The 27,130-nt window shown below is 39.6% G+C and overlaps 2 protein-coding genes across 4 annotated transcripts; one reads left to right on the top strand and one right to left on the bottom strand.

Annotated features, from left to right (window-relative positions):
- The first annotated feature begins 5,591 nt into the window (after positions 1–5,591).
- On the top strand, positions 5,592–12,456 carry LOC135110517 (glyoxylate reductase/hydroxypyruvate reductase-like). Of its 2 annotated transcripts, none has more exons than XM_064022913.1 (9): positions 5,592–5,884; positions 8,406–8,501; positions 8,690–8,820; positions 9,253–9,335; positions 9,668–9,774; positions 10,117–10,289; positions 10,681–10,845; positions 11,101–11,226; positions 11,405–12,456. In XM_064022913.1, exons 2-9 carry the CDS (start codon positions 8,431–8,433, stop codon positions 11,521–11,523), a joined length of 975 nt encoding a protein of 324 aa, XP_063878983.1. In that variant the 5' UTR covers positions 5,592–5,884; positions 8,406–8,430; the 3' UTR covers positions 11,524–12,456. The 2 variants fall into 2 exon arrangements, with proteins under 2 accessions (XP_063878983.1, XP_063878982.1); XM_064022912.1 differs by having other exon boundaries at positions 5,600–5,790.
- A 1,971-nt stretch (positions 12,457–14,427) lies between these two features.
- Positions 14,428–22,206, bottom strand: LOC135110515 (uncharacterized). 2 transcript variants are annotated; one of them, XM_064022910.1, is made up of 11 exons: positions 22,060–22,206; positions 21,164–21,299; positions 20,300–20,587; positions 19,442–19,738; positions 18,453–18,713; positions 17,933–18,205; positions 17,479–17,757; positions 17,025–17,303; positions 16,571–16,849; positions 15,660–16,100; positions 14,428–15,617 (listed from the first exon to the last, which is right to left on the bottom strand). In XM_064022910.1, the coding sequence occupies exons 1-11, from the start codon at positions 22,123–22,125 to the stop codon at positions 14,824–14,826; spliced, it is 3,393 nt and encodes a 1,130-aa protein (XP_063878980.1). In that variant the 5' UTR covers positions 22,126–22,206; the 3' UTR covers positions 14,428–14,823. The 2 variants fall into 2 exon arrangements, with proteins under 2 accessions (XP_063878980.1, XP_063878979.1); XM_064022909.1 differs by having other exon boundaries at positions 14,428–16,100.
- Between the last annotated feature and the right edge of the window lie 4,924 nt (positions 22,207–27,130).

Raw genomic sequence — 27,130 nt, 5'->3', positions numbered from 1 at the left:
CTGTAGCCTCTAATGTTTTTGACTCATATCCTCATCAGATAGTAGAATACATGTGGTCAATGCATTACAGAACAAAGCAACTCTAGTTACTATTTATGACAAGCAACTAGAACATCGTAGTGAAAGAAAACAGGATGAAGCCGAAATACTTATTATCCTAGTGTTTTGTCTGTTGCCTTCCTTAGTGTACAGGCTACGGAGTACTAGAGAGTGCTGCTACCACACTGCTTTGTCTCTACAATCTGAGAAAGCCAACAGTCAAGAGTGTTACAGTTATAAAGTACTTCTGCTCCATCCCATGTTTGCTCGCACCACACATTCTAATCCCAGGTAAGCCTCACTTTCTCAACCAGTTTCCCGCTTTTAATCTCACATCATTCAGTAACATTTCTGTTCAATGAGAAGTGAAGTCTTGTGCATGAAGAGGATCATTTGCATTACATTACTAATGGAGTCAAGGTGCAAGTATTCAGGTCACCACCAAATGCAACAAGGCCCCTGCAAAATGTTTATGGGCATTACATATTCTTGAGGCCGAACATGATGATGTCAATCTTTCCGTGTTCCATTAATCAGGTCATTATTTGTGTATGCATGGATCTTTCCAATAAGCTTATTTATGATTATAATCCTTCACATCATATGTGGAGACACAACCTGCCTGCACAGCACTCTATTCCCTGCATGTTTAGAAAAAGCAAATAAAAGGGACCAAGTAAAGGGACTGGGAACCTCCTCCTCCCCAGAATTTTTATTCTTACCATGAGACAAGACATTGTGCAGCGGCCTTGTCTTGATTATTACTTTTTACACGGAATGCCAACCGTGAATATATGTATGTATGTAGATCATTTATACATTAATGCTATGTGTATATGCATACATTGCAGCCATTAACCAAGTATGCATGCAGAGACTCCAAATAAGTGATTAAATGCATTCACATGTTATGTCTATATTTATGTGTGAGAAATTACTTGTCACCCATATCCTTCAGGATGACACGTTGTGTAAATGTTCTGTGACTAAATCTCAGGACACGACAAGACATGACAATCAATATCCTTACTGATCCTGTTCACTATACACTGCCAACCCTACCATTCCTGGGGTGGTTATCAGGTTACTGTATGTAAGGGAAGGATAGTTAAGGCTGGATTAGGATCGGTTAAGCTAGATTAGGTTATGTTGGACAAATTAAGAGCAGGTTAGGTCAGATAACCTAATTTAACTCAAAAACAGCTGGGCTGGCTTAACTTCATATGATCTCACTAAGCACATGCCCACAAACCAACCCTTCAGCATCAAAAGGCTCAGTCTTGGCTTAACATTTAACAGCACACATGATTGTCAGTGAACCCTTACTTTCTCATTATGTGATGTTACTTCATATGCATAATACAGAAGCTTGGACTTGTTTTTAAATTGAATTCATCTCACATAAGTTATATAAAAGGATATGTCATATCTCACCTCCTGTAATGTATATGAGCCTTTCATTTATCTTCACTGAGCTGAATGGCTACATGTCCAATGTATGATTTCATGGGTAATGAAAATTTGACAAAATCACGAGTGATTTTTTTTTCAATATTCTTAATTAGAAATTCAAACTAGAATACTTGTTTCTATCTTAAAGTGTTAACTTACACACACACACACACACACACACACACCTATAAAATACACAATCATCCCATCCAAACCAAGCATGAACTTCAATTCCACGACAACCTCTGATCTTGCTTAATCAGATCACAAAAGTCTGAAAATTAATAACATCCTTCAGACACATAGACAATGCGCTATACATGAACACACAAATTACACCAGTTAACCCAGAACAAAGCCACTGACATCACGCTCCCATGACTGAAAAAAAGAAGCCCTCACAAATGCAAGGCACACTTATAACCACCACGGAAACTCTCTAATCTCCTTCCCAACATTGCAAGACGAAATGCTTTGAAGGGAGTGGCATCAAGACCTCGAATCTTGGTCAAGGGCGCCCTGTCCCTCCCACTCACAAGCATAACAGCCTCTCACACCCTTCCTCGCCCCACCACACATGTCACTAGTCCTTCCTAGGCACCACATGGCACTGCTAGGCGGGGCACTCACTCACGGGACACCACACACACACTACCCCTGTGTCATTGACTCCCAGTATCCCTCGGTCTGTCACAGCAAGACTGCCTAATGTTTTCCCCGCTCACGGCTTTATTACATAACGAATTTCCTTCATTTTCCGGGGTTATGTAGACACTTGATCCCTGATTCATTGGGCACTGTTAATGTGAAATACCTGGTAAAGCAGCGGCGCCAGAAAGGAGTAAGAAGCGGGCGGGAACTGAACGCTATACTTCGCCATGTCTCTCTCACGACTACACACAAACACACATGGCCGTCTCGTGACGTCACCCGCCCGCCAAAAGTTGCCATTAACTCCACCTAAATGCATATAATTCCACAGGTACGCCACTAACCTAACTTACAAGCTGTAGGAATGAGTCTAGGTAGCTTTATTGCATTGTCCCTCATTCATCGTAGCGGGGAAAGTAGTATGGAAAAAGGTATGGGGAAAGGTTGAACAAAAAACACATGGTTCACTTGACGTCGTCACACCGCCCCCAGCATCGCCCCGTGTTGCCATAGTATAATTTTTACCTCATACAACGTTCACAGCTACTCATTAAATCTGCTCTATATGCAGCCAAGGTAGCTGTGACTATCTTTAACGCCTTTAGTCTCCATTACAAAGGTAAGCAAGGTACAAGCAAGTAAATGAGTGGTTAGGTATTGGACTGTCAAGCAGAGTGGCACATGGCGAGGCAAGATGAGACTACCAGCTGCTCTGATACTCATCTTAATGCTCTCCATTTCTATTTTTTTACTTGTCAAAGCTGTTGGCCATTTGCTGAATGGTCTCATGAATAAATTAGCACCTTAAGCACCCATTAAACATCCACACAGATTAATCAACACAGTGATAATTGTGCAAGAGCTGTCATTGATAATTTGCAGCGTGTGAATATTTTTGACACCCGCCTAATTATAAAGATCTCTTTTCATCTGAGTGCTCTGACGTAATCCGTGAGCGAAAGAGCTGCTGCAGTGAACCCTTCCTGCAGCCCGTCAGCTTGAGGGAGGCCCGTTTTTTCTCCTGTGGTAGGAGCTTAATATGTTCAGAACAGTTCCTTGCATTGTCTACAGTCCGCAGATCGCATTGCATTGTTCGCTGTGTATTGCATCATCATCATCATCTCTCTCTCTCTCTCTCTCTCTCTCTCTCTCTCTCTCTCTCTCTCTCTCTCTCTCTCTCTCTCTCTCTCTCTCAGATAGATTTTTTTTGTTTACTTCATTCCCTTCTTGATCACTCCTAAACCAAAAACAAAGCCATAAAGAACATGAGAGAAACTGCAAGGACATAATGTAACCTACCTTCACATGGCAGTCCAACACCTTATCCATCCATACCCACAAATTTATATAATATTCTCGGACTGATCTCATATAAGTCTGCCGGGTACTATGCTTTCATGGCCTCATTATCAACATCGCTATCTTCCATTATAAACTGCATGACAAAAGCAGCCCCCTCCGTCCCCACCCGTTCTCCTCTCATCATCCCAGTATCTTAGTCCCACATTTTGAAGCACCTATAGTCTGTTTTCCCATAAGGACGACTTCTTAAGGCCACAGAAATTATTCCGGCTCTTAGGGGAACTTTTTTTTTTTTTTGCATAGTTAATAGAGAATCCTATCGCTAACATCATGAAAGCAGCCTTGAAAACCTTTAGTAACTTCCACTAGAGTCTGTTAAAAGTAAAAATAAGACGGCAAAATGTTAGAGACGGTCCCAGTGGATATGACAAAGGCAGCCGCCCCCTTACTCTCCCCTCACCATCTTAGTATCCCAGTTTCACACTTTAAAACACCATTCTCTCATAAGGATTATATCTAAAGGCCACAGAGATTATTATTCAGATTCTCATGGATATTTTTTTACATAGTTAATACAGAATCCTTGCTAAACTATCACTAGCCATAAGACCAACATTGAAAACCTCCATTAACTTCCACTACAGCCCGTTAAAAGTTGAAGACATTAACAGCGCAAGGAGATCAAAGACAAGGGTACGACACACCCATCTCCAGATCATTATTCAAGCAGTGTTCCCTGGCCATGCTTCCCTACTGCAGTACCTGAGCTGCATAGCTATTACTCAAGTCATAGCTCCATCCATATCCAGGTGACCTTGAGCACCTCGATTCCGTTTTCGGGCTCTGAAACCACTACCATGTAGAATGACCGGTGTTATACAAGACGATTATACGGCTTATCTTATCAATTGGTACTTCATGTTATACTTTCTACTCATCCAATTTGTACATACACCGGAAAAACTGAGTTAAATAAGATTCTTGGAGTTACATAAATCCCGATAACTATAATGCTTCCTTTTATGTAGCGTGTTATTCATTCACCTACGGTCGTCTGCCTCCTTCCCCACGAGAGGAGCTCAGAGAGCTCGTAATGACCGATCTTTGAGTAGGTCTAAGGCCACCGGGACAGCGAGGTCACAATACCTCGGCTTACATCCCGTACCTACTTGCTGCTAGGTGAACAGGGGCTACTCATGTAAGAAGCTCGCCCCGCCGCACCCGGGGCTCGAACCCCGAGTCTTCTCGGGGTTCGAGCCTGCTGACCATTATACTAGGTGGTGTGTGTGTGTGTGTGTGTGTGTGTGTTCTTTCATACACTGCACACCCTTGTTCTTACTCTTACTCAAGGAGAATACAAATTAGTCTCATAAACAAAAATCTTAGCAACATGACCACGGTCGCGAAGTCTCAGCCTGCTAAGTGACAGGCAAGGACGTTACCAAAGAGCCAGGATGTGTGTGTGTGTGTGTGTGTGTGTGTGTGTTCTATAACGTGGTTCTCAATTGCAAATGAGATCCATATTGTAGTGTTTGCTATATTACATTGCATTTTTGTGGAGAATGAAAACTCTCTCTCTCTCTCTCTCTCTCTCTCTCTCTCTCTCTCTCTCTCTCTCTCTCTCTCTCTCTCTCTCTCTCTCTTGTGTGTTCTAAGGTCACAGACAACAATAACAACATTTCCATCAGTAGCACCTCTATTATGCAATCAGTTAGTTCACTTGCCGGCCTAATATAGCACAGGTGTATGGGATCTCACGTGTTCCTCTCTGGAAAGAAAAACATGTTCTGGCAATACATACAATTACAACATGCAAAATACCCAACATTCCCAGAATTCTACGAACTAACTAGATCGCAAATTGATAAAGCAGTTAATTTCCACTTAAAATCCGTGGAAATCATGATATGGGATGGTTATAATAGAATATATTGATAAGTTATTATTTATAGCATCATACATCAGGGGGGGAAGGTGATGCCAAGGTCACCGAAGATGTGGAAATGAACTGAACAGCTATTTTCTTCAATCAGAGTCACACACACACACACATAGATAGTTCACAGACAAGAGATACAGTTTAGGTAATGAACGGATGACTAAGTTGAGTATTAGATTGAATAAACAAAGATTCCCGCTCCACTTTTAATCCTGAATGGCCGGTAAGTAGAAAAATCATCACTCCCAAGATATTCACTCTCACGTCTGTTTATAAGTACTCATGTTACGTTTCATAGGTCGAGTGTCACCACCTCTTCTCAATGTCACACACTTCACCAACGCCTGGGTAGTGCAGCAACACCAGTTTACCTTCACTTGTGGCGTTAATCAGTCACAGAGGACCAGGTAACCACAAGGGGCGAGGTGGTGCTTGTGGCGACGCACTCAAACTTGTCTTACTTCATTCCTGAGAGAGTCAGTCACATTAGTCCCCGTGCAGGTAAAGAAGGAGTGGTGTTAGTGCCGTGTGTTGTGTAACCAGGACTAAAAGAAGCTGTAGTGCTTGTATGGTAACAAGTACCAGTGTTAATCACATTCCTCGCAGCATCCAAGAGTGAAATCATCTCCATATATAGGAACTAACCATACTGACTTTATATTTATAAGGTGGATTATGAAGTTACAGTAGAGTGCTTGTATGGTAGCAAGTACTAGTGTTAATCTCATTCCTCGCAGCATCCAAGAGTGAAATCTTTTCCCATATATAGTTATTAACCATACTCACTCATTTTACAAGGTGGATCGTAATACAATAAAGGGCTTGTTATGATGGTAAAAAGTAGTGTTAGTCATTCTTCTCAGCAGCATCCATCTCCCGTATATAGTGAGAGCCTCCATTCACTCATCTTGCAGATCAGCACCACCCAAAATTATAACCTAAATCTTGTCCCTTTTCCTAATAGATTCAAATACTCATTCTTTCTCCACGGCATCTAGTAGTGGAACCATCACCCATCTCATGTATCAGCCTTATTCTCAGCACATTTAAAATTAAGATTAATTGTCATTACATCACCATTCCTAATTGAAATCCCTATTCTTATGCTAACACGTTCAGATATTCTTTCTTGCCTTGCAGCATCCAAGAATTAAATCATATCACATAGCAAACAGTCCTACTATACTGATTATTTTAAAAGTATAGGATAATTAAGTATCATCTCTCTAATCTCAATAGAAATCCAGTCTCTTTTATCTGATCCAGTTTATTACCCTTTGTCTAATCCACATGGTGCTTTTTGAAAATTTGTCCAACATGACTGTCCCTAGTTGTGCTATGCTTTGTACAAGACCTAGATATTTGAGATGGAGATTGTTGGTTTGGTTAGGTTGTCTAGTGACTTGACTCTTGGGATGTTGATGACAACTTCCGAGATTAAGTAATGTTTTACCAGCATCCACAGACAGTTTAGTATAGATAACTTTATATGTCTTCAGGGATAGCTATAGCATCCCTTAGTGTTATATCAGACACTTAGCTTCTCAAAGGTGATTGCTAAATCATCCAGGATAAAGAATAATTTCACCAGTATCCATTAACTACCTTGATATTGTTCGTACTGTTGTGTGCAGGTGAATCACAATTTATGAACATTCACTGTGTGGATTTTTAAACTTGTCAATAAAATAATTCCATCCTTTGCCCAGATTTGTAAGTGCAAAATTCACATTTATGTATAAAAATCTTATAAAGTAACAAAAGACCGCAAATTTTCATCTCTGTATTATGAAAGTGTATTCATGTTATTCTGAATTAGTGACATGCTGTGTGCATACCGTCTCTGAACTACTTCATTTGTTTTTACAACTGCAAATGTTGTTGTGGTGATAAAATGATTCTGAGATTGTCTATTCATTGTGAGCTCATCCATTGTAGTCACATACTGGGAGTAAGCACACAGCTTTGCAATATAAGCTGTTTTGAGTTTGGAGAGAAAAATGTTTTGAGTATAAAATTAATAATGTCATAATTATTTTAGTAACATTAGCCTTCATTTTGACAAAATGATTATGAATTCCTATAGATCCAGTTGCCAACTAACGTGCTTTATCATCTTAGCCTTGAGTGATAAGGATAAATGTAAGCACCAATCATGGGCTTAAGACATACGAAGAGAAGAAATATAGCACATAGACCAGTGATTTGTTTGTAGGCTTGTCAGACAGTTGTTGTTGTACTAGGTCTCTGTTCCTTGTACTTGGAGCACATCTGACATCTAAATAGTGAGGAGAGAGAGAGAGAGAGAGAGAGAGAGAGAGAGAGAGAGAGAGAGAGAGAGAGAGAGAGAGAGAGAGAGAGAGAGAGAGAGAGAGAGAGAATTTTCACGTGTCAGCATTTGCAAGGCACAGCATCTTGTGTATTTATCAGGTTGTTAGGTTGGATGAAAAAGTTACATTAAAGAGGTTTGTTGTGTGGCTAAGTGGGTGAGGGGTAGAAATTGAGTAGTTGCTTACAGTCTGGCCATGACCTGAGATATTAAAAAGATATGATTTTGAACTCCACCACATCTCTCCTAATCTGATGGAATGTGGAATGAATAATGTAATGTAGAGGAGGCCTCTTGTATGTGCAGGTTATTCAGAAATAGCTATATAATGATAAAAAGATTCAGTTTGGAGTTACAATCATATAAATACATAGAAATTAACTCATTCTTGAATAGATGGGATGAATGTCAGATTATGAAACATTCAAAGTCCTATGTTTTAGTGGATTTTTGTGTCTAGGCTTTACTTCTGCTGGTGGCTAGTGGTAGAGTATTGATGAAACTGTCTATAATCCTTTATTTTTTTACCTGCTGCAGTATTATCAAAGCAACAAGAAAAAATAGCCTGGACTAACATTTTACTAGTAATGATGCTGTTTCTAGTTTCCCTTCCTATTTTGGAATATATGAAATCAGTACCTGCTATGATGCTTTTCCTTCCAGCAGATAAGTAAAACACTTCTGTTCTTGTAGGTCATTTGCAGTGTCTCAGTTCACAATGTCGAAGCCAAAAGTGTTGGTGACGAGGGCAGACATCCCTCAGAAGGCCTTCACCATGCTGGAGGAAAAGTAAGGTCACTACGATTATACTGAAACCTGTATAATATTGATAATGGCAATAATAAGAATAATCTATTAGTATACCAACCAAAGTCTGTAAAAATGCACCATTTGGCTTCCAGAGTTGACACAAAGAAATGTTCATCACTAGATAGGTGATGTGGAAATGTTCACTAGAAAGGTGGTTGTGTCTGCAGGTGCGAGGTGGATGTGTGGAAGATGCCATCACCTATCCCCCGTGATGAGCTACTTAAGAGGATCCCAGGGAAGGATGCCCTGTACTGCTTACTGACGGAGAAAATTGACAAGGAGGTGTTGGATGCTGCAGGTAAAGATGCTGTGTAATGTTGTCATGCAGCACACAGCTCATGTTTAGTACTGACCAAGTTGTGGACAGGATTCGAGTCATGGTCATATTATCCTGTCTCCGTGTCTTAACTTTGGCTGTCTTAAAATCATCATGTATATCTCATTTCAAAGGTAGATGAAATAACACTATAGATTTAAACTGTACAGCCTTTGTCCATTACCCACCAGATTTTCTCAGTAACATATACATACATCACTTAGAGATGACTGGCTGTATACTTGACACCACATAGGTAAGGTAAATTGGCCATGTGTATTTCAAGTGAAAAGTAAATCATACATAACATCACATAAGCAAGAAGGTAAAGTGCCCATGTGTATACCTATCATCACATAAGTAAGAAAGTAAGGTGCCCGTGTTTATAAAGTCATTTGTATTCCATTTTACCAGGACCAAGCTTGAAGGTGATCGGCACCATGTCTGTTGGATATGACCACCTCAGCATGGATGAGATCAAGAAGCGCAACATTATGGTAGGATACACAACATATCATGAGCCTCTTACTGCTGTTTGCCAAGCTGTAACACTGGAATGGTTATGTCACTTGTGTTCCATCAGTTCTGTGGCTTTGTAATCTTCTGGGTGAAAGATTAATGATGAATACTCTGCCTTCAGAATTTCTAGTAATGAATTAAATGAATTACAAAATGATGGAAATAAATGGATGTTGAAAGAATTATTACAGTATTAACACTGGTTGTCAAAGGAAGCTATGAGAGGTCACAGGTGGAAAGAAAAGTATTGAGGTGTTAGGAATGTTTCACTTTCCTGGAATTCAAGTAAATGAAAGTCTTAAATTCTCAGGTTGGCTTCACCCCTGGAGTGCTCACTGATGCCACTGCAGAGCTGACTGTCACGCTGCTGCTGGCCACCACAAGGCGCTTGTTTGAGGCACACAGTGAATTGCTCAAGTAAGCTGATCACATCCTCTGCCCAACACAGAGATTGAATATATTTATAATATGCATACCTTATATTATGGGATTTACTGAAACCAGTTATAAAGATAAATCAGCATGTGATTTAAGTGAGCATTGCCACCACAATATGAAGCTTACATATTAGATCACTAGAAAGAGACAAGTTTTGCAGCCATTGGAGAATAAAGCCTAAAACTTGCATCTGAAGAGATAGAGAGCATTCATGGTTCCAGGTTTTATTCCCAGGACTGTTAGTATAGATCAGAGTAACATTTTCCCTCTCATTGTCAATGCAAATGAAATGTGTGATAATGTGAATTCCCTATTCCTTAGTGGAGGATGGGCCAAGTGTGCCTGGTCTCCGCTATGGATGACTGGCCAGGGCCTCAAGGGGTCAACTGTGGGAATATTTGGCATGGGCCGGATAGGCCAGGGTGTGGTGCAGCGCCTGCAGGGCTTCAGTGTCCATAAGTTTATATACTCAGGTCGCAGTCCCAAGAAGGAAGGTTAGTAATGCTTGCTTCTTGTCACTGTCAGCAAAGTATTAATTTGCAAGTCAGGGATTGTGCTTTTTTAAAATAAAATTGATAGGATAGTTTACAGCAGTTAAGATAATGTTTATGAAATGATCTATGTACTGTCCACACCAACATTCTGGGGAGTAATTACAATGGTTGTTTTCAGTACATTTATGAGTGAGATCCTTGATAAGTGTTGTCAGAGTTTGCCTGTCAAGTCTTAGGCTTGACAGCAAACATCCATAAAAAATGTCATCACAAGTGAGCATTATCAACTTAAAAGTGAATAGAATTTACTATTAATGCCTTTGTACTAAATGTTAGCTCTCTGTATATCATCATCACTCATCTAGACTAACTGAATTTATCTGGTACTCAGGGGAGGAACTTGGGGCTGAGTTTGTCTCCTTTGATGAGTTGCTGCAGCAGTCAGACTTCCTGCTGGTGACGTGTGCCCTCAACAAGGAGACGCAGGGAATATTTGATGAAGCAGCTTTTGCCAAAATGAAGAACACTGCTGTTATTGTCAACACTTCCCGAGGAGGTAAGAGAAAGGAAAGATTATTTGTTTTTGTACAATCTGGTATCTTATAATGTTTTGGTAGGAATAGAGTTAATCTCTTGTGTTTTCATAAAGACTGGAATATGTGGACTGATTAGCAGGCAGAAACACTGGCTAGTGACATTGTTAAGATGTTTCATTCTCAGCTGAATGGTACTGCATCATGACAATTGATTATACATTCGTGAGGTGAAGCCTGGGAATTAACATTTTATATAAGAACGGAATTACTTGTAGGTGTGATCAACCAAGAGGCACTGGTCAAGGCACTGAAGACCAACCAGATCCGGGCAGCAGGTTTGGATGTTATGACCCCAGAGCCTCTGCCACCTGACCATGAGCTCACCACCCTCCCCAACTGCAGTAAGTCAGGACATAAGGATGTATAATAGTGCATTGTATGAAGTGAAAGAATGGTCATTATCCTTGGCCTATTCCTTACTTCCAGAGGTGAAGATTCTCATTCCCAGAGACCAGCTTGAGATATCAACTTTCGAAGGTTTTACTGTCATAACTGTCTTAATTTCCTGTTTCCTTGCAGCACTGATACCACACATTGGGAGTGCAGAGACATCAACAAGGGAGGACATGGCAACCCTCACTGCAACTAATATTATTGCTGGCCTTGAGGGAAAACCTTTGCCTGCCCGTCTCTGCTGACCATGCACCACTCTAGGTCTTTGAGGGGTTTTTAAGAGGACTTTATCCCGGTGACACATTTAGGTGATTATGATGATGAGAACACACACTGCTGTGGCTTGTGGATTTCTTATACTCATTATTGTAGTAGATTCTTCGTATATCCATAATCTGTTACCTTAATAAAATAGTAAGAATTTTGATAAGATAACATTTCAATATAAAACAGGGAATGTAGGGACCAGTCAGTGGATAAAAGCATTGGTCATTGACAGCTTGTTCATTGTCCTTGAATGGTAAACTTATAGCATCAGAGTCCATGACACTGACCACAACTGTCAAATCTCCTGCTGGCTCTAGATATAAGTGTTTATGATCTGAAACATTATTTACCACAGAGTAGGTTACAATAACATCTGAACAATATAGAAACTATACCAAGGCAAGTGCATGTTGTTAGAGAGGGTCATAATAGTCAATACAGGCAATACAGAAATATTCTTTATTGGTAAAAATGCCAGCAAAATTTATTTACTTCTATATTACTAAGAGTGCTGTGTCTATCTGCCATTAAAGAGGCACCACTAGAAAGATAATTTTCCTAACAAATGTTTTCATTAAGTTGCTTGAAGAAGTGAGCATATTTAATCTCCTGTTGCTGTGGATGGAAGAATAAATGTAGGGATGGAGTCTTGAAGGAATAAAGCGGGAATGGTGAGAAATTAATGGGGTTTTTGTCATAAGTCACTTGGAATAATCATAAAGAGGATTAATTGGTTGTATAACCCTAAAGTTATACATGAAAGGAAATTGTTCATAAAGTATCATGTTTTTGTAATGTATTTTTAATTATGTTAAGTAATTATCAGTAATTATATATTATGCTAATTACACTTGTTATACTAATTAAAAGTAACTGCATCAATATTCTATCAGTAAATGATGTATATATTAGCAGTCTTTAATTCCTAGGCCAATAAACTTATGATTTATGAATTTCAGATATAATGCAAGTCTTACAAATCTACTTAATATTTTGTACAAGGCAAGGAGTGCAAGGGAAAAGAAGTGAACTCATCAATCAACTTTAAATAATAGTAACTTATGAAATCTCATTATCAGAGATTTTACTGTTAAGAAAAAACTTTCAAAACTATAATAATACAAATAATTTAATTATTGCCTCTTAAAGCTAAGTTCTGTTACAAAGTTTTTACTGTATTATAAAATCAAAGAACAATAAAACAACAACTACTTACAACAGTATTATATAAGAAATAAAATTATCACGTTTCTTGATAGATGGCAATGAGAGTACATTAATATTCATCAAGATTCCTTCTAGGATGCACCAATGTGTATGAAAAGAGGATGACAAGTAGTCTTTATAACTGCCATCTTGCAGCTGCAAATTTTGGAAGATCTTATTAATAATTAGTAAGCAGCTATGAGTTAATGTGAGCTAATGCTCTTTGGCTTATGGCTTAATCCAGATGGATATCATGTCTGATGAATACAAATCCTTGTGCTGCATGGCAGGCTGTTACATGCCTAGACAACTGAGATGCATCTGACATCTGCATGCATCTGCGGGTGTTAGAGGTTCGGACCTGTAGGAAAAAGAAAAAAAAAAAAAAAATCCATTAAAAATTTTTCATCTAAAGTTACAGATAATTAAATTATGAAATGCAGAAGAAGAATATTTATATAAAATGTATATATCAATCAAAAAAGTGTGTTTTCTATGTGTTTTCATTTTGTATAAAAAGTGAAATATGCTTTTTATCTAAACTGTTCTCCAAAAAACTTAAAACTCTATTTTATAAATGTATAGTGGTTCTTTTATAAGTAAAGAACATATCACAGTTGTTAAGGAAAAATTCTTTAAATTAAATTTTTTTCAAAATATTAATTTAACAAAAAATTTTAGAATTTTCCAATAAAAATTTTTCATCTAAGGTTACAGACAATTAAATTATGAAATGCAGAAGAATAATGTTTGTATAAAATGTATACATCAAATGAAAAAGTGTGTTTTCTACGTGTCTTCATTTTTTTATAAAAATTGAAATATGATTATCTGAACCGTTCTCCGAAAAAATCAACACACTATTTTACATGTGTATAATGGTTCTTTTATAAGTAAAGAACATATCACAGTTGTTCAGGAAAATTCTTTAAATTAAATTTTTTTTTAAGTTTTCAACACTGATCCGAACCTGTACAAAAAAAAAATTCAAATAAAAAAAAATTCACCTTAGGTTACATATGATTAAATTATGAAATGCAGAAGAATATTTATATAAAATGTATATATCAATAGAAAAAGTGTGTTTTCTATGTGTTTTCATTTTGTATAAAAGTTGAAATATGATTTTTATCTGAACCGTTCTCCAAAAAATTCAAAATACTATTTAACATATGTATAATGATTCTTTTATAAGTAAAGAACATATCACAGTTGTTAGGGAAAAATTCTTTAAATTATTGTTATTATTATCTTTTTTTTTTTTTCTCAAAAAATTTTAACACAGGTTTGGATGATGTGAGTATCTAGGCACATATAACCTCCTTATGAGTACTCTCATTGAAATAATGCCTTCATGCACGATTGAGAAGGTGTACTTGTGGGGACTGTGCCATTGCTCTGCCAAGAGGCACCAATTCAAAGGGGGTGGATTCCTCGAGGCAGGCACTACTGCTGCTGCTGCTGCTTGTTATTCCGTTTGCCCAACTGTAGGGGAATTTTGGACCGGGACCAACATCACTTTGAAGCTGCTGCTGCTGGAAGAACGGCCTCTAGCTGCTCTTGCCCGAGGAACCAACGTGTCAAAGGGTCGGACTGTGAGGCTGACCTTTACCAGTTTTCATCAGTGATTGAAATTGCCCATTAAAGGGTTAATGGATAGCAAAATAAAACTAGAATTCTTGCTCATAACGTGTTATTGAGATAAATACATTAAAATTAACCATAAAATTGCACAAGTAAATATATGCATACTTTATAAACTAAGGCAGCTTGAAAAAAAAATAATAATGAATATTTATGTTGAATTAAGCATGCTCTGTTTCACTTAATCACCAGGCAATAGACAGTTCATATGCTCCAACACTTATCTCACCACAAAATTCCTTCATGACCGGACAGCATGATCGAATATAGAACCAAGGGATTAGCATCATATAAATAAAACTCAATTTGGCAACAAAGTGAAGTTCATAAAATGCATTGCATTGTCAAAGGTTGGGGTCCATGATCCCACACAGACTGTTTGTGAGTGAGTAACTACAAGTGTTTAGATGCATTAACAGGCTTTGCCTTCATCCCTCCCCTTCCGAACTGGTGCTGCCACTAGAACCTGCAGAACTACCACCAGAACTGCCACTACTGCCACCAGAACTTCCAGTACTGCCGCCAGAACTGTCAGTACTGCTGCCAGAACCTCCAGAACTGCCGCCAGAACTGCCAGTACTGCTGCCAGAACCTCCAGAACTACCGCCAGAACTATCACTACTGCCACCAGAATCTCCAGAACTACCGCTAGAACCACCACTACTGCCACCAGAACCTTCAGAACTACCGCCAGAACTGCCACTACTGCCACCAGAACTTCCAGTACTGCCGCCAGAACTGTCAGTACTGCTGCCAGAACCTCCAGAACTGCCGCCAGAACTGCCAGTACTGCTGCCAGAACCTCCAGAACTACCGCCAGAACTATCACTACTGCCACCAGAACTTCCAGTACTGCCGCTAGAACCATCACTACTGCCACCAGAACCTCCAGAACTACCGCCAGAACCACCACTGCTGCCACCAGAACTTCCAGTACTACCACTAGAACCACCACTACTGCCACCAGAACTTCCAGTACTACCGCTAGAACCACCACTACTGCCACCAGAACTTCCAGTACTACCACTAGAACCACCACTACTGCCACCAGAACTTCCAGTACTACCGCTAGAACCACCACTACTGCCACCAGAACTTCCAGTACTGCCGCTAGAACCACCACTACTGCCACCAGAACCTCCAGAACTACCGCCAGAACCACCACTACTGCCACCAGAACTTCCAGTACTACCACTAGAACCACCACTGCTGCCACCAGAACCTCCAGAACTACTGTCAGAACCACCACTACTGCCACCAGAACTTCCAGTACTACCGCTAGAACCACCACTACTGCCACCAGAACCTCCAGTACTACCGCTAGAACCATCACTACTGCCACTAGAACCTCCAGTACTACCGCTAGAACCACCACTACTGCCACCAGAACCTCCAGAACTACCGCCAGAACCACCACTACTGCCACCAGAACTTCCAGTACTACCACTAGAACCACCACTACTGCCACCAGAACTTCCAGTACTACCACTAGAACCACCACTACTGCCACCAGAACCTCCAGTACTACCGCTAGAACCACCACTACTGCCACTAGAACCTCCAGTACTACCGCTAGAACCACCACTACTGCCACCAGAACTTCCAGTACTGCCACTAGAACCACCACTACTGCCACCAGAACTTCCAGTACTGCCACCAGAACTGCTACCCGAACTGCCAGAACCACTAGGAGTCGTGGCAGTGACTGTAGGGGAAGAAAATAATAATGAGAATTAATCAAACATAGTAAACAGTGAAATATGATTCCTATCTTCATTTCCAAGATCTAATGAAGACCTCTTTGTATCTAGTTCATTGCTTAATGATGCACACTTTCTCTTATATCCTAAACTTTTGTGGATGTTGTACTACCAAGTTTACTTAGTACACAAGACTACTAATCATTTGTTGGCTGCAAAACTTTGAATGTACAGTTAAATGTGATTTTTTCGTGTGCTCTTTTTTTTTTTTTTTTTCCAGCAACTTCTATATGGTGAAGTTAATGGTCTTTCCTTAGAAATTAGATACCAGTTCTGAAGAGAAGAAATTTATGTGCTGATACTAGGGAAAATATTTCTATCTTTCATAACTAATTACATAGTTGATAGTATGCACTGTGCAATTTAGAGAGAGAGAGAGAGAGAGAGAGAGAGAGAACATGTTGCATTTATTCACCTGGTTTGCAGCATACACAGCTGTATCCCGTGCAGCCTCCAGTGATCGTGTTTGCGCCATGTTCCGTTACACATTGGTTGGGATCATCCACACAAATTCCTCCCCACTGGGTGCAGGCTGAGTCTTGCGAGCACTTGGGAGCACAGCACTTGCAGGTGTTGCTTGAGCTGTCTGTGTTGCACAAATCTTTCAGTTCCCTCTCATTGCTGCGACAGGTCTTACTACAGATGCCACTGTATTCTCTGCATTTGTTGGGCTGGGGACACACTACACCTGAAACTGAGACAAGAATTATTATCATCTGAAATAACTGGCACTCTCTCAGCTGAAACTGTGTATCAGTAAAAATTTATGTGCTGATACCAGTGTAAATATTTCTATCTTTCATAACTAATTATGTGATAGTGTGCACTGTACAATTAAGAGAGAGAGAGAACATGTTGCATTTATTCACCTGGTTTGCAGCATACACAGCTGTATCCCGTGCAGCCTCCAGTGATCGTGTATGTGCCAGATTCTGTTGAACATTGTTCGGGATCATCCACACAAGTTCCTCCCCACTGGGTGCAGGCTGAGTCTTGCGAGCACTTGGGAGCACAGCACTTGCAGGTGTTGCTTGAGCTGTCTGTGTTGCACAAATCTTTCAGTTCCCTCTCATTGCTGCTACAGGTCTTACTACAGATGCCATTGTATTCTCTGCATTTGTTGGGCTGGGGACACACTACACCTGAAACTGAGACAAGAATTATTATCATCTGAAATAACTGGCACTCTCTCAGCTGATACTGTGTATCAGTAGAAATTTATGTGCTGATACCAGTGTAAATATTTCTATCTTTCATAACTAATTATGTGATAGTGTTCACTGTACAATTAAGAGAGAGAGAGAACATGTTGCATTTATTCACCTGGTTTGCAGCATACACAGCTGTATCCCGTGCAGCCTCCAGTGATCGTGTATGTGCCAGATTCTGTTGAACATTGTTCGGGATCATCCACACAAGTTCCTCCCCACTGGGTGCAGGCTGAGTCTTGTGAGCACTTGGGAGCACAGCACTTGCAGGTGTTGCTTGAGCTGTCTGTGTTGCACAAACCTTTCAGTTCCCTCTCATTGCTGCTACAGGTCTTACTACAGATGCCATTGTATTCTCTGCATTTGTTGGGCTGGGGACACACTACACCTGAAACTGAGACAAGAATTATTATCATCTGAAATAACTGGTGCTCTCTTAGCTGATACTATGTATCAGTAGAAATTTATGTGCTGATACTAGTGAAAATATTTCTATCTTTCATAGCTAATTACATAGTTGATAATGTGCACTGTGCAATTAAGAGAGAGAGCATGTTGCATTTATTCACCTGGTTTGCAGCATACACAGTTGTATCCCATGCAGCCTCCAGTGATCGTGTATGTGCCAGATTCTGTTGAACATTGTTCGGGATCATCCACACAAGTTCCTCCCCACTGGGTGCAGGCTGAGTCTTGCGAGCACTTGGGAGCACAGCACTTGCAGGTGTTGCTTGAGCTGTCTGTGTTGCACAAATCTTTCAGTTCCCTCTCATTGCTGCTACAGGTCTTACTACAGATGCCATTGTATTCTCTGCATTTGTTGGGCTGGGGACACACTACATCTGAAACCGAGACAAGAATTATTATTATCTGAAATAATTGGCGCTCTCTCAGCTAGAAGTAGGTAGGAAAGCAAGATTCAAATATCACATACTTCTTGAGAGTTTGTTTCACTTTATACAGAAAAAAATAACCTACTTGCATTTTGTTTTGAATGCAAAATAAGATGGGTAGATTTATATATTCATGTCTTGAGATCGATACAGAGATTGGGCGGCAGACGTTACGATGCTTTTGTACTGTACTTACCCTTGATACAACACACACAGCCTTTATCACATGAGTTTGACACCATATTGCTTTTACATTTCTTGGGGTTCTTGCACTTCCCTCCTTCATTCTTGCATGCGTCCGTCTTCTTGCACTTCTTCTTCTTATTCTTCTTTGGAACACAGCAGCGACACTTTTTCGCGCACAGTTTCTTTTGCTTCATGGGCTTCTCATTCTTACTACATTTCTTTTTACAGGAGCCTTTCTTTTCAGAACACTGATTCGAGACTTTGCACTTCTCTGTATAAGAAAGACATCAGTTATTTCACAGTATGTATAGATATTATGTACTGTATAAACTTTCATGAATACCGTGTTAATGAATCATGGTTATAAAGCCCAACATTTTCAAACATGCAAGCCCACCAGTGAACAGACTTAAGCTTCCTGCAAGCACGCCCAGACTTATAGACAACCTCATTTTTCAGGAAAGTGTTCCATTATATATCACAGTTATTTACTTGATAAGATGTAAAGTGATAGATGAATAACTTGCCCTGTATTACTTCTAAAGATCCCCATGTTCTCAAATGGCTGAACAGCTTCATCTCCACTACTTTCAATAGGTTGAGGTGGAAGTTATTACGATTTTCAATAATGTTTTCATTATTTTCGTGATAATTTAACAGTTAAGGATTCTGCATCGCCAATTGAATGAGAAAAAATGTACCACTCGCGCTTGGGAACAAAGGGGACTTTTGGCACACAGGTTCGATTCCGGGCCATGGTTCGAGGTTGGGGGGTTACAGTTCACAAATGCCGAAACCGGCCTGATGGACTGAGGGAACCGGGCATAAAAACCGGAAGATAAAAAAAAAAAAAAAATCATAGCAATTTGACTAATCAGATCTGCACCACTTGAAAATACTCCTGAGGAGAGTCCAGAGCGCTTTGAAATACAGACAATATGGAAAATCACTTTGGAAAATAGAAAAGCTAATAATTAATTGACGCCACAAAATACTTACTGGAATTCTTCTTCTTCTTCTTACAGCAGCCGCACCAGGCACCCGTGCAACCTTGACCCTCTTTCCACTCCCTCCCCTTTTTGCAGGCCGTCTTGGCGGTACATTTACCCTTACACTTGCCGCCACATTGCCCACTGCCACCGCCTCCACCGCCTCCACCTCCTCGAGGCTCACAGCATTTACACCAAGGCCCGCAGGTATTCCTTACTTTACCGTTACACTTTTCACTTTCAAGGATACAAGTTCCTTTACATTTTCGGGTGCCCTTGCATACTGAGGCAAACTTCTCATCTGCACCTGGTGGAGATAGTAAGCGTTCAACATTGGAGTATAATGAAGCGCTGTGAAAGGTCCCAGACGTACACGTAGTATTATATGAAAAAGTAAAGCGAGGACGAAGGAGGAGCTTATTCTTTATATTTTATCTATTTATCTAACTGTTTATTAATATTGACTTATTCATGCATTTACTTTTACGTAGTTTCTAGTGCAGTGGGTATTTTTTTTTACTCACTGGCATTATTTTTTGCATTTCCAGTTTTGCAATATTATTACACCACTGACAGCAAAACGGGCAGTGTTATATATATATATATATATATATATATATATATATATATATATATAGAGAGAGAGAGAGAGAGAGAGAGAGAGAGAGAGAGAGAGAGAGAGAGAGAGAGAGAGAGAGAGAGAGAGAGAGAGAGAGCAGAGAAGAATTGTCTATGCTTTAGGGTTACTGAAATTAAATAAAACCCATCATGCTGTCAATAGGAGGCAGATTACCTCATATTTAGTTGCGCCAGTGATATCAACCTGTCTTGTCGTCGGGCTTCCCCACAGCCCCCTCTGAACCCTTACCTGGCTCATCTTTCTTCACCACTTCCACACTTCCTTTGTCCTGATTCTTCTTCGTGATTTTCTTCACTGCCGCCTTCGTTTTCTTCTTGTTGATCTTCTTCCTCTTATTCTTTCCACCTTTCACTGACCCATCACGTTTCTTTTGTTTATGTCGTCTTTTCTTGATCTTTTTAACATTGGAATCCTTATTCTTGCCAACCTTTTGCAATTTCCTCTTCAAAGATCCGTCCTTATTTTTGCCGGGTGCGTTCTTAACATTTTTGCGACGTGATCTAAACGGTCCCCCACCTTAATGACCAATAAAAACAATGTCAGTTAATATACCTGTGAAAGTTATAGTAAAATATATACACAAGCACTTCAGTCACTAGCTAGGACTCAAACGTTTCGATCGGTTCCTTATCTCTACTTTTAACAGACTCTAGTGATTTATATATATATATATATATATATATATATATATATATATATATATATATATATATATATATATATATATATATATATATATATATATATATATATATATATATATATTTTTTTTTTTTTTTTTTTTTTTTTTTTTTTTTTTTTTTTTTGGTCGGGGTGGGGAGATGGGGTTAGGGGCGAGGAGGGGATTGAGGATGCTTCCACGATTCTAGTGATAATTCAACAAGGTTCCTGCACTATCAATGGGGAAAAAGAGCCCATGGAAACCGGATTAATAAAATAATGTGCATTGCCGTTTAAAAATAATAGTCCTTGTGAAAGCCTAAAGCGTTTCAAAGTACGGGTTACAATTACTAAATGTATTAAAAGCATTATAATACTCTATGCATGAAAATTCGTGACAGAAAGCAACAGAAGCACACACAGTTAACTTACTAAGCATGCAGCACACCCTCTGGCCAGGACATGGGGCGGCGTCTGTCACCTGGTCGCAGATATTGACAGTATTGCCTTTAGCAGCAGTACACACACCCCCTCTTTCTTCGCAGCTTAGGGCACTGGTGTATTTTTCCTGTTGGGTTGGAATACAAAAGGACACAGCACTTGATAAAAATTATATAAAAAGTTAAATTTACTTTATATCCTGATAGAGGATAATTGATTATTCGCTGTGTTTGGTGAACTTATGTAAATCTTCGTCTCATTCTTTTTACGACACCATTCAGTAGCCATTGGGATAAACAACACTCCTTCCTCACTCTCATTCCCTTCACCTCATTAATGCAAGGATTAACCAGCACCTCCACTCTTTCATCCCTTTCATTAGGAAACTCCAAAACTCCTTGCTTGGTTTTGAACTCCCTACAACTTTAACTGCTTCAGAGGAAGGATGCATCAACGCACCTTTGGAACTGATATGCGTACTGCCGCCACCAATAATATTGCGTCTCATATCACTACTACTACTACTACTACTACTACTACAACAACTATTACTACTACTACTACAACTACAACAACTACTACTACTACTACTACTACTACTACTACTACTGCTATACTGCTACTATCCTCCTGTTGTGTTACTCTTGAAGACACTCCCAAGCGTTTCGGGATCTCTCGACTACCTCAAGACTCTAGTGGAAGTTTATCATGATTTTCATGATTATGATGTTAGTGTAACATGTGTCAATGCATCACCAATGAGAAAACTCATGAGAACCTGATGAAGCACATTTGTGGCCTTTGAAAACAGTTCTTGTGAGAACCCAAAGCTTTTCAAGATACGAATGGTGGTTCAAGATCTTCGTAGTTGGATGGACATACTGTACCTCGGCGTGAGAGACAGATAAGACCACGAGGACCACCAGGCCCACCACCGTCAGTAGCTTGGCCATGGCTGATCTGAGAGTTGTGCCTGTGTGTCCGACTGAAGCCACTCTGTCTTTTCACCCTTTCCCTCCTGGTATATATATATACATATATACCCCATGGGTGAAACACTTGTGCTTCTCACAGGTGAAGGGATGGAGGAGGGCCAGGTCAGACAGCAGCAAATAATACAGGCTGCGACGACCACCATTGATAGGCTGGGATGACTTGTAACTTTTGCTTCTCCGTTTTCTTTTTCTTTTTTTTTTTTTTGTATGAACATGAAGATGGAAGTGTTATTTCTGTGCTGTTTATTTTTTCCTTTCCACCATTTGTAGACAAGTAAATCTAGTTTCTACAATAACAAAGAAAGAAGACAATACTGCAGATTGATTGAGGAACAATGTGAAAATTAAGTCTCGAGTGTCTAGTAGTAGTAGTAGTAGTAGTAGTAGTAGTAGGTTGTGGTAAATATATTAACACATTTCTTCATCAAAAGCATATATATATATATATATATATATATATATATATATATATATATATATATATATATATATATATATATATATATATATATATATATATATATATATATATATATATATATATATATATATATATATATATATATATATATATATATGATTTTTTTTTTCGCATCAGCCTAATGTAAGTCCTTATAACACGTGTGCTGCTGCATCTTTGAATTCCGGGCGTAAAGGTTAATCTAAAGAAGCTTTAAAAAATAATTTCCCTTGGATTATTTCCACATTTGATCTAACGCGGATATACTCGTACTGTGCAACACCGCCCTTCGTTCAACGTCAGTTTCACTCCCTTGATTTTGCTGTGATGCGACCGCATTTTGCCTGTCTTCTTCCATCTGTTCATTATCCTTCTTTTCTCCCTTGCTTTGTTTTCAATATTGAGAAAGGCGCTTGGAAATAATGCAAGGAAGAAAAGAATGAAGGATAATAGCGGAAGGAAGAAAAACACAAGGCAGTCGTACATAACATCAGTCAGTAGATGTAGACGTCGATGCGGAGCTACAATCTTTGTATCGACAGGCCCTTAAGGATTCTTTGGGTTCTGTTTGATGTTTTATTGTATTACTTGTTTCCATTTGTTTTCAGTGTTTCGTCGCGAAGCATCATGGGAGGTCCTGCGCATAGTGGAAGGTGAGGCTCATATCTGACCGGCGAAACAATTCACCTACACAATCTTCCTCCTCCTCGATAGTGTCATTGTCTTCCCGTTCCTCCACGTCCTCTTTGTCATGTACACTATTCTCATTCCATCCATGTAAATAAGTGTTTCCTGAAAGAAGTGTTGGAATATTATCAAATGTTTCGAAGTCTCGGGACATGTATTCTGAAACGTTTTGGACTCATACGGATTATTTATGAAGACTGCAGTGTTTCAAGATCGGGTTCTCATGGGTATTTTACCACTGAGAATGCAGAATACGTGTTAAACTATCACTATCAAAACAAAAAGAACAGTATCATGCAAACAAACATTCTTTAAAACCCCCAACTACTTTCACTAAAAAAAGAAGAGGAGCGGAGGTAGGGGAAGTATCCTGTTCAAAGCGGTTCAGATAACACGTCGAAACGTTTCAGAATACGTTTCATGATCTCAACTACCTTTTACAGCCTCTAATGATGCTTTCACGACAATAGTAGCTAACAGTCTAAGGACAGAGAGCTAAGTAATTATGCTGGTAACACCCCCGACAAAAAAAGGGGCCGTGTTCTCAAACTTTTCAGTGTCTTATCTTGCTTACTTTGAACGGACTCGAAAGGAAGTCATTTACTCATGTTTTAAGCGGATTTTCGTGATGGTAGTGATAGTTTAATATGGATCCCGCATCGTGAAGGGAGAAAACACACATGGAAACACTATCAACCATCTCTGTAGCCTTTGAAATTTATCGTTATGAAAACCCGGTGTTTTATGATACGGCTCTTGACAAATGAAAAATTATCAACATTCAAAGGACCTCGAACATGGAAAAAGCTGCGCAAGAAGATGTAAACTGATATTGCTTGAATGACGAATAAAAGAATAGCTAACTGAATTACTGGGATGAATTTTTGGGGGAAAGCTAAAGAAAATTATCAACATACTCCAAGTGAGTGGGGAAGGTTATATATACTTGACCACTGAGCAAGACTATTTAGTGTATGTATGCATAGTACCAGTAGTAGCTGTGTGTGTTAGCCTGCGGGTGGTCATTGAACATTCCTTTGTGTCATGACAGAAATGCCGCTCTCGCTTCCATTCACCTTTCTTGTGTTCTAAAAAATTGTACACCCCATAAAATTATTCATTTGCATCCCCTCAATTGCACCTTTCACCCACTCTCAATTTCTCACGTGTGTGTGTGTGTGTGTGTGTGTGTGTAGACAAATAGACATGAATATATCCAGTATTTTTTTTTTTTATGCAGGAAGGACACTGGCCAAGGGCAACAAAAATCTAATAAAAAAAATGCCCACTGAAATGCCAGTCCCATAAAAGGGTCAAAGCAGTGGTCAAAAAATGATGATTAAGTGTCTTGAAACCTCCCTCTTGAAGGAATTCAAGTGATAGGAAGGTGGAAATACAGAAGCAGGCAGGGAGTTCCAGAGTTTACCAGAAAAAGGGATGAATGATTGAGAATACTGGTTAACTCTTGTGTTAGAAAGGTGGACAGAATAGGGGTGAGAGAAAGAAGAAAGTCTTGTGCAGCGAGGCCGCGGAAGGAGGGGAGGCATGCAGTTAGCAAGATCAGAAGAGCAGTTAGCATGAAAATAGCGGTAGAAGACAGCTAGATATGCAACATTGCGGCGGTGAGAGAGAGGCTGAAGACAGTCAGTTAGAGGAGAGGAGTTGATGAGACGAAAAGCTTTTGATTCCACCCTGTCTAGAAGAGCAGTATGAGTGGAACACCCCAGACATGTGAAGCATACTCCATACATGGACGGATAAGGCCCTTGTACAGAGTTAGCAGCTGGGGGGGGGAGTGAGAAAAACTGGCGGAGACGTCTCAGAACACCTAACTTCATAGAAGCTGTTTTAGCTAGAGATGAGATGTGAAGTTTCCAGTTCAGATTATAAGTAAAGGACAGACCGAGGATGTTCAATGTAGAAGAGGGGGACAGTTGAGTGTCATTGAAGAAGAGGGGATAGTTGTCTGGAAGGTTGTGTCGAGTTGATAGATGGAGGAATTGAGTTTTTGAGGCATTGAACAATACCAAGTTTGCTCTGCCCCAATCAGAAATTCTAGAAAGATCAGAAGTCAAGCGTTCTGTGGCTTCCCTGCGTGATGTGTTTACCTCCTGAAGGGTTGGACGTCTATGAAAAGACGTGGAAAAGTGCAGGGTGGTATCATCAGCGTAGGAGTGGATAGGACAAGAAGTTTGGTTTAGAAGATCATTAATGAATAATAAGAAGAGAGTGGGTGACAGGACAGAACCCTGAAGAACACCACTGTTAATAGATTTAGGAGAAGAACAATGACCGTCTACCACAGCAGCAATAGAACGGTCAGAAAGGAAACTTGAGATGAAGTTACAGAGAGAAGGATAGAAACCGTAGGAAGGTAGTTTGGAAATCAAAGCTTTGTGCCAGACTCTATCAAAAGCTTTTGATATGTCCAAGGCAACAGCAAAAGTTTCACCAAAATCTCTAAAAGAGGATGACCAAGACTCAGTAAGGAAAGCCAGAAGATAACCAGTAGAGCGGCCTTGACGGAACCCATACTGGCGATCAGATAGAAGGTTGTCAAGTGATAGATGTTTAAGAATCTTCCTGTTCAGGATAGATTCAAAAACTTTAGATAGACAGGAAATTAAAGCAATAGGACGGTAGTTTGAGGGATTAGAACGGTCACCCTTTTTAGGAGCAGGTTGAATGTAGGCAAACTTCCAGTAAGAAGGAAAGGTAGATGTTGACAGACAGAGCTGAAAGAGTTTGACTAGGCGAGGTGCAAGCACGGAGGCACAGTTTCGGAGAACAATAGGAGGGACCCCATCAGGTCCATAAGCCTTCCGAGGGTTTAGGCCAGCGAGAGCATGGAAAACATCATTGCGAAGAATTTTAATAGGTGGCATGAAGTAGTCAGAGGGTGGAGGAGAGGGAGGAACAAGCCCAGAATCGTCCAAGGTAGAGTTTTTAGCAAAGGTTTGAGCGAAGAGTTCAGCTTTAGAAATAGATGTGATAGCAGTGGTGCCATCTGGTTGATATAGAGGAGGGAAAGAAGAAGAAGCAAAGTTATTGGAGATATTTTTGGCTAGATGCTAGAAATCACGAGGGGAGTTAGATCTTGAAAGGTTTTGACATTTTATTAATGAAGGAGTTTTTGGCTAGTCGGAGAACAGACTTGGCATGGTTCCGGGCAGAAATATAAAGTGCATGAGATTCTGGTGATGGAAGGCTTAAGTATGCACGCAGAGTAAAAAAAAAAAAAAAAAAAAAGTTTTCTGATTCGAGGAGCTTGGAGAAAGTTAGTTTAGAAATAGTGACTATTTCTGATAATTAAAATATTTATATTGATTCAGAACTAAAGAAGTTGTGATAACTATGAAAAACGAATAATGTGCCCCTATACTTAGAAACTGTGCATTATAATGAACAAGAATTGTAAAATGTAAGATTATTGCCCCAAAAATTAATCGCGAGTGCACTTTAAGTCTGCACAGAAAGTGAGAAATTAGTGCATTCCGTCACCAGTAAATAAATAAATATGACTGCATGGTCCTCTACATAGTCTAATTGACTGTCTTTAGTTTCTCTTTCTTCACCGCAATGTTGCATCTCTTGATATCTTCTACCGCTCTTTTCACGTTAACTGCTACTGCACACTTCCCCATTCTCCCGCGGCCTCGTTGCATCTCTTGATATCCTCTATCACTCTTTTCATGCTAATTGTTACTGCATACCTCCCCTTCTCCCACGGTCTCGTTGCACAAGACTTTTCTGCTTCCTCGCACCCATACTTTGTCGACTTACCTAATGCAATAGTTAACCAGTATTTACAATTTT

This window comes from Scylla paramamosain, chromosome 20 (genome assembly GCF_035594125.1).
Source record: "Scylla paramamosain isolate STU-SP2022 chromosome 20, ASM3559412v1, whole genome shotgun sequence".
Lineage (NCBI taxonomy): Eukaryota > Metazoa > Arthropoda > Malacostraca > Decapoda > Portunidae > Scylla > Scylla paramamosain.
This window is presented reverse-complemented; position numbering and strand designations above follow the sequence as displayed.